Here is an 8,025-nt window from a genome sequence, read left to right on the forward strand (position 1 = left end):
TATGTTGTCCTCCACAATTACAGCATTTTTCCTGGACATTGTCTCCACATTCCTGAATCTTGTGCTCCCCACCACATTTTGAACACCTTTGTTTGCCCTTACACACAGCAGCAATATGCCCATACCTCTGACACTTGTAACACCGAAGTGGAGGTGGAACGTAAGGCCCGACTGGATAACTGATAAATCCTATCATAACTCTGACTGGTACGACTGGAGCAGAGATTTCCAGCATTACTGACAGGCTGTCAACTCTTTCATTGTTTACTGTTCTCTGTAGTCTTTTAATTCCTGTCACTTGTACATTCTGAATGTTACGTTTTATTTTCTCTAAATCTTCATTTAGTGGAATGCCATAAATAACTCCTCGTGTTACTTTGTTCTCCCCTAAGACTCTTTTATTTTCCACTCTTTTCTTGGATATGGTTTCAACCAATAACGCTTTTCTTTTTTGGTCTTCTGATTTACAATTTACAAGTAAATTGCCATCTCTTAAGGTTTTTGCCAATTCAACCTCCCCTATTTTCCTTTTGATTTCCTTGGATATTGTTATTGGGCTTAGAGTAATATGTTCATCTTCTTTTTTTAATTTTAAAATGATCTTGATTTCTTCTTTCATGATCTTTTTACGCATCCCACTATTCCCTTCATCTGAGCTATTTCCTTCCAGATATCTTTTATTTACTGAATTTCCATCCGCCTGATTATTATTGCTTTTCCCATTTCCCCGTTTAATTGTTGCAGGCGTCCAACTACCTATATCCATGTCACTATCTAAATCCTCCTCTTCTACCTCCTTAGCTGCCATCCCGATTCATTCACAAACCGGTTTATGCCAACCGCCAAAGTTTCCGACTTGAATTCTTCCAAGTTTCCTCCTTTGATCGTGATTTCCTCCAAGCCTTCGTCGTTCGTCCGTAGCCAACCTCCCGTCACACACCTCCTCGCGACTGACAGCTGGCATTAACTCGTCAATGCAAAACCCTCACTTCAAGTCGAAACTGTTCGCTTGTATTGTCTGAGGCAAGTCTACGTAACCTATGACCAAGAACAGACTTTGATAGATCCTGTTCTTTAAATCAAACAGGGTGCCAACTCACACCTGATCATCATCCCATTGATTGAAAACACCTGACTCTAATTTCATCTTCAAATTAACTGCTAATCCTAGAGGTTCACAAACTTTTGTCACTCACAAATATGCAATATTGGATAAATTTTCTCAATAAATAAATGACTGTGTATAATGTTTTTGTCTTGTTTGTTTAACTGGGTTATCCATATCTAATTTTATGACGTGTGAAAATCTGATGATGTTTTAGGTCATTTTTATGCAGATATAGAAAATTATAAAGGCTTCACAAACTTTCAAGCACCACTGTAAGTCAACACAACTCAAAACGGTTCAATAATCGCAAGTGTCCAAGTCCCGTTCAGAGGTAAGCTTTCAAAAAATAATCCAGTCCATCCGAACCAAAGAGGCGAAGCAGAACTGTCTCTCTCATCACTTCTCTGCTTGCTCTCGATGAGGACGTACGCTTTCCCTCCTGCTCCTGCCTTGCTCCTGCTTTGCTCGTTGTCTTGTGATTCCTATTGGAGCCTCTCACTACTTATCCTCCAAATTGTAAATTATGGATCTGGTCAGCTGGTCTCTCAACACAACTGATAAAATTTTGTTGACGAGAAGACAGGGTGAAAGAGAGCCCTTATGCCCTGAAAGGACACTTGCAGCTGAAAATACTATGGTATCCTGGGGGCAGTGGAAGATGGTGAGTCTGTCTATATTGTCCGTTGAGGATGTTAAAGATGAGTACATAAATGGATTTATGATAACAGGATTTCTGCTTTTTGAAGTCAGTGGTTACCTGGTTTATTGACAAATGCAAAAAATGTCAGCAACTGCTCTGGCCTTGGTAGAGCTGCCTGTCTTGTATGAAGGAATGTACCAAGCAGTAAGCCCTCAGACTCAGATGCTGCATGAGCTGAGCTGTAAGCTGGACGCGATTTCTGAGAATCGCAGGCCACTTGCAGCTCCAGGGACTCACTGGGGGGAAGGAATCAACCTTGGAGAAGGCTACAAGCTCGATCCGGCGGTGTGACCACAAAATTTAACTGTTTGGAATCGCCGCTGAGAAGTACCAGCAGAACTTTGAAGGCAGACATGGAAATCAAGCAGAGTCTGCCCGACCTAAAATAATTCTGTTACCAGAGGTCTCATCTGGTCTCACAGGTCTCACTTGTAAATGAGTCTCAGAGGCTCAATGTGATTAATCTGTATAAAGTTTGAATGAAAAAAAAACCACTGCTGTGCTGAAGCAGAGTGATGCGTTCAGTGTGTGTCCAATGTCTCCCTCGTTTCATTTCCTAAAATGAATAAACTCACTTTAGCAATCCTCTTTAACTACTTTTATAAACTAACTACAAAGTTGCTGTGTGTCATCATCAATATTCTCATGGTAATAAACCTGTTTGTATTAAATTACATGTGTGAAATGCGTGAAAAGGTCACGTCCCAGAGACAGAGTGAGTGTTGCAAAGCATGCTGGGTAGGAATTATGTGTGAAATGTTTCTGTTTACTATGTTTGTGAGTGTGAAAATGGGTTTTTCATGTTATTTTCCTGTTCTGGTTTGGTTTGTTATTCATGTTAAAGTCTCTGTTTTTGTCTGTAAACTGACACCACGAGCACTGCAAGAGTGGTGATATCACCAGGTGACGCTTAGCTTTGCGTAGCACTGCATAGCATGGTATAGCATCACGCAACGAAAATCACCATTCTCTGTGGAGAACTGTCTTTTTAAAAAAATTAACAGACTTGATTTGACTAAATTTAAATACAGTGAAAGCTAATTCTGCTAAAGGTTTTCAAAGTTAGCAAAAACGCTAATCACTAAGCAGAAAGTGAGTTACACTATTAACAGGTTAGCAGAATGGCGCCCCCTAATGGTACAACTATAATCAAAGCAAACAAAAAAAAAAATTAAACATTAAGGCAACAAATCTTAAATTGAGGGGGAAAAATAATTGATAAAGCAATTTTGCTAAATTGCTTGAATTTATTCGTCACTTGTTTTTTTTTATAAATCACCAAACCTGCATTTATATATTGTTTGTTTATATTGTATGTTTTTTTTATTAATTGGTTAAAACAAGTTATAAATTAAGCACAAAAGAGAGCTGCAGAGTTAAATGAGTAAATTGATACAAAAGTAATTTAAAATTGCTGCTGTTTTTATGGTTTTGCACCTTTAATCTTAAACAGATGTAAAAATAAAGCAATAAACCAGCAGGAAGTTGTTTTGCAGTGTTTATAATGTTATATGATCTTAAAAATAGCAAGTATCATTGGAAAAATATGAATTTCCTTTATTTTAGTTTATGTACCAACATTTTTTTTCTCTTGGGCCGGTTAGTTTCTTGAACAGGTTAAGAACATGTTCGAAAAAGCAGACGTTTGTGGTTTTAAGCAGATTTATATACAAGACATTGTGGAAGTGGTTAAAACACTCTTACAGCTGTGATGATCTGTGAGCGAGGTCGGCGGTCTGTGACTCTCGGCCGTGATGCCGTCGGGTGATTGAGCTTCTCCGTCGACGTGACAACTGCATCCAAGTCGACATCTGAGCAGAAACACACACACACCAAAAGGATGACAATAATGCAGTGATGAGAGGAAGAATCGAAGATCCGGTCAGTCCAACTCACCGGAGACATGTGACCTGTCAGGGGCAGAATCTGGTGTCGAAGCCCCACCATCAGATTTGGGGCTGCCACACCTGAGCAGGTAAATCATACAACATTAGGCCCTGTATGGTCTGACATATGAAGATGCTTTCTGTCAGTATGAGGTTATGAGTACTAACGCTAGTGTGGGTGGTCTCTCGGGACGCCGTGGTGGATGAGAGGAAGAGGAGGAGCTTGATTTTGGGAGGAGGGGTTTCTTGGGAAGGTGAGATGGGAGAGAGGGCTTAGGGATGTCTCCAGTCTTCATCTCTTCACCTAAATACATACAAATTCACAGAACTGAAAGGAAACTCAAAACAGACATATCACACTCATGTTTCTGAGAAGAGAAAATAAACACAGCAGCAACAATGAGCTCAACTTGACCTTTGAAGAGAAATAAAAAGGAAGCAAAGTGACACAATAGAGGAACAAGGTTTGAAATGCCAAGAACTATAGGAATAAAAGGTTAGCAACACAGGACCAAGAGGAGCAGGAAAATCCAGCAGCAAGGTGGGGGCAGCAGTATTTAAGAGATTGTATCTATTGAAACACAAACTAAGCAATAAAGTATATTTTAACAGTTTGTCTCCTCCTAGTGAAACGGTGAAAGTCAAAATGAAATTGGCCAGAAAACAACCAAATGAGTCCAATGGGACTGAGTTTGTCAAGTCTTTTGGATGAAAGACGAAATGTTTCAACACAAAGAAACCATCCAGAGGACCTGACTTAACCATAAGAAGCACCTTCACATAGTGGGCCAACCAGTTTGATGGTGATAAGATGGTTTCTGGAGTCTGCCCTCTCACCCATCGACTCCTCTTAAGCAGCCATGGCCAAAGTGGTTCAAAACATCAAAGTCTCAAACAACCAAATTAGTGTTTAAACGTTCCCATTTTATTATTATGCTAATGAAAAATTAATCAACTAGATTGGTCCTGAATAAAGAGAACTTCCTGTTTCCAAGTTTACCCTCCCTCACCTGCTGCCAGGCATCCATTACATCTGACTTTGATGGACCTCCCTGCAGGTGGTGGGCCCATGTGATGATGGCTTCCTGTCCTTTAATCTGGTTTGGCCCGGCCGAGCCACAGGAGCCAAACCACAACAACCAGGCACTCATCAGCTTCCCCACTCCCCCAGGCCTGGCTCCAGGGAGATGCCCTGGTTTCCCTTTTCTGAGCGAGATTTCTTATGCGACTGTTGTTTTGCCATCAAGGGTTTTTGAATCACTCTTAGTTTGACCCCTCTCCCAAGGCCTGCTTGCCATGGAAGACTCTACCAGGGGCTAATAGTGGTGGTGAGGTGGTTCGGGCATCTGATTGGGATGCCTCCTTGACACCTCCCTTTAGAGCTTTTCCAGGCACATCTCACAGGTGGGTCATCATGGCCATGGGGGAGACCCAAAAGTTGCTGTAGGGATTGTATATTCTCTCTGGCCTGGGAACGCCTCAGGTTCCCTTAGAATAAGCTGAAAAGTGTCACTGGGGAGAGGGATGTTTGCGTTTTTCTCCTGGACCTGTTGCCTCCGCAACCCGATTGTGGATAAGATGGACGGATGGACAGATGGATGGATGGATAGATAGATGGATTGATGATTTAATGTCTTTCTGTGTAAACCATTCGGACAAGGAAAGATTGAATGGAAAGCCTCCTGACTTCTTGTACAAACATAAATCTTAAAACAGGACTTCCATCACTTCATCTGATATAGGATAGATTTTTTTAAACCAAATTACAAACATATATAACAGAAAATTAGACAAATTGGCAGTAAGCTGATTTTATGTTTTATCCAAGTACCATAATTTCCAGACTATAAGACGCTATTTTTTTTTCACATGAGGCTTAAACAATGCTGCGGCTAATTTATGGATTTCTTGTTTTGGACAGGCTAACAAAATTCATGTAGCCAAAATATTAAGCCTTGTCACATCTGGGTATAGCTGCCCAATACACATCTCTCTTGGGGGATGGGTCATTGTGACTCAATGAGACTGTGTATAGATAAAGATTTAAAAAAAAATCTGACCAATAAAATGACTGAACAGGTCACAGTGGACTAATGAAACGGGGAGTTCCTGGGGACACAACAAAGTATATGTGGCCGCTTGAAATGTGAATCGTGCATTTAAAATGGCACTTCGAGCTCAGTGGGAGGCTTGGATGACTGGCAGTGAGAAACTATTTACGAACACTGGCAAAAAGCAACTTTTGCTTAATTCTGCCAGTGGATCCTGACAGCAGAGCAGTGTAAAAAAAAATTCTCTATCACCAACGGGTGTTGAAAGGCTGCTGCGTGATGGAGGAAAGCACAAACTTGTGCAGAAGGAAGATGAAGCTAGTGATCAACGACTTCCTGGTAGGCTACTGTATTTATTTATGTTTTTACCAGCCATGTTACTGGCACTGTTCAGAAGAAAAAAAACAAAAAACAATTACGGTACGTATTTAAGTTTTTAAAAAATCTTTCAAGCGCGGCCTATATATGTACAAATGTATTATTATGTTTATTTAGTGGGTGTGGCTTATAATCGGGTGCGCTCTATAGTCCAGAAATTACGGTACTTACAAATGTGTATGCATTTGTTATAACGCTGCCAGTGAAGAAGCATGTAACATTTATACAGTTTTGTAGTAAATAAATGTTTCAAATAATCTTTTTCGATTCTATTATGTGTAAAAACTGAACCTTTTGTTGTTTCTTTCCCCTTGTTCTATTCCATCAAAAAGCTTGTTTTCAGGATTTTATTTTATTTTTTCAGTAATTTGCTAGGCAAGTTTATTTTCCTTTTTCAGTTTAGTTTACCTATTTGAGTTACATACAAGTAACTGCTTTGTGTTGTTTTAGCCTTGCACCATTGTGGTGAAGAGTGGAAGCATCTGTCTTGCACCAGCAGTACTGTCGGCACCAGCAATTACCAAGATGAAAACCACAGTTCTTGTAGCTTCCTGCTGCGTGTAGACAGATGCTGATACACTTTCTCAATCAAAGCTCTGTTACTCTGCACACAAAGGAGCGGAATCACGCTGCTCAAGCTCAGACAGAATATTAGCCTTTGTTCTTCAAAGCTGCAGCTCAGATGTTAGTTTGCTGTTAGTTTGCCATTGCTAATAGAAAGTTGTAAAATGCTGTAAAAGAAGACCAATGGCGGTCAAAGCCGTCCAGGTTTTACCTCGATCCTGGTCCTTATGGGGGAGATGTTCAGGCCGCTCAGGAGGAACCTTTTTCAGTTCAGGTTTTTTCTCTAAAGATTCAAGTTAACGGTTTTCTGGTATTTATTTGTCTCATTCTTTTCAATAACAGAAGAGAAGAAGAAAAGCAAGTTCTTACCTGTGGTGTGTTTAGCTGATGGAGCGCTGGGTGGTGGGGGTTTCTTCGGTCTCTGAAAACACACAGCCAAACAATCATCCCAGTAATTATTTTAAATGGCTTTAAGGCATTAGCAACTAGCTTCTCAATCACTGCCAGGACGCTACAATCACCTCTTTCTCAACTTCAAGCAGTTTGACGAAGTTATCTGGGAAGACGCCTTGCCTTCCTGCGATCTCCCCCATCCACCAGCCTGCATCGGCACAGTCCTGGATAACACAGTTTCAGTAATGATTAGTGTGCTCATCGTGAACGACTGCCAAGACAAAGCACCTACTGATAAACCGACACTCACCTTGGTGATAATGTTGATGATGTCACCCTCCTTCAGCGAGAGCTCGTCTTCATTTTGTGCTTCATATGGAAAAAGGACTTTGCACTGCTCCCGCACTGACAAACAAAACACAGCAAAGATAAAAATTAATTCAATACCAAAAGGTGCACTGAAATATAGGCTAATGTGTGAAATTAAAGTGGTGTTTTAAGTAGGGATGCACAATGGATTTTTGGCCGATATGTTAAAACTTATTTGGCCGATAACCGATACCAATACCGATATTTTTCCCTAGACCTACTGTACTTATATAGCTTTACATAGCTTGCACCATTTAGCTTTTACTTGCATAACTTTTACTTACATAGCTACATAACTTTCTCTGCTGTGGAATTAAAATTCTACATTTTTCTGCATGGTCTTTGTCAATTTGGCCTGCTACCAAATGCAGACACCAAAAAGGGGGCTGAAAATGATGTAACACTTCAACTTGGATTATGCTTAATGTCAAATTTATTCATGACATTTACTAACACAATGACAACACTCGAACAATGCAAATTTGTAAACTTTCACAAATCTAAACTCACAAGGCGCGCATGATGTCATAACGATGTGCTGGCACTGCAGACATCCTTGTCACTGAGTTGTCATAC

At 40.4% G+C, this 8,025-nt stretch overlaps 1 protein-coding gene across 1 annotated transcript in view; it reads right to left on the bottom strand.

Annotated features, from left to right (window-relative positions):
• Positions 1-8,025, bottom strand: part of sh3kbp1 (SH3-domain kinase binding protein 1) — a 102,170-nt gene that overhangs the window by 32,399 nt on the left and 61,746 nt on the right. Inside the window, exons 9-15 of the mRNA XM_037694436.1 lie at positions 7,391-7,485; positions 7,209-7,304; positions 7,057-7,108; positions 6,899-6,970; positions 3,863-3,998; positions 3,705-3,775; positions 3,513-3,619 (exon numbers count right to left, since the gene is read on the bottom strand). Of these exons, the coding sequence (XP_037550364.1) occupies positions 3,513-3,619; positions 3,705-3,775; positions 3,863-3,998; positions 6,899-6,970; positions 7,057-7,108; positions 7,209-7,304; positions 7,391-7,485 (629 nt within the window). The remainder of the gene's footprint in view (positions 1-3,512; positions 3,620-3,704; positions 3,776-3,862; positions 3,999-6,898; positions 6,971-7,056; positions 7,109-7,208; positions 7,305-7,390; positions 7,486-8,025) is intronic.

Source organism: Nematolebias whitei, chromosome 20 (genome assembly GCF_014905685.2).
Source record: "Nematolebias whitei isolate Nwh7 chromosome 20, NemWhi1, whole genome shotgun sequence".
NCBI lineage: Eukaryota > Metazoa > Chordata > Actinopteri > Cyprinodontiformes > Rivulidae > Nematolebias > Nematolebias whitei.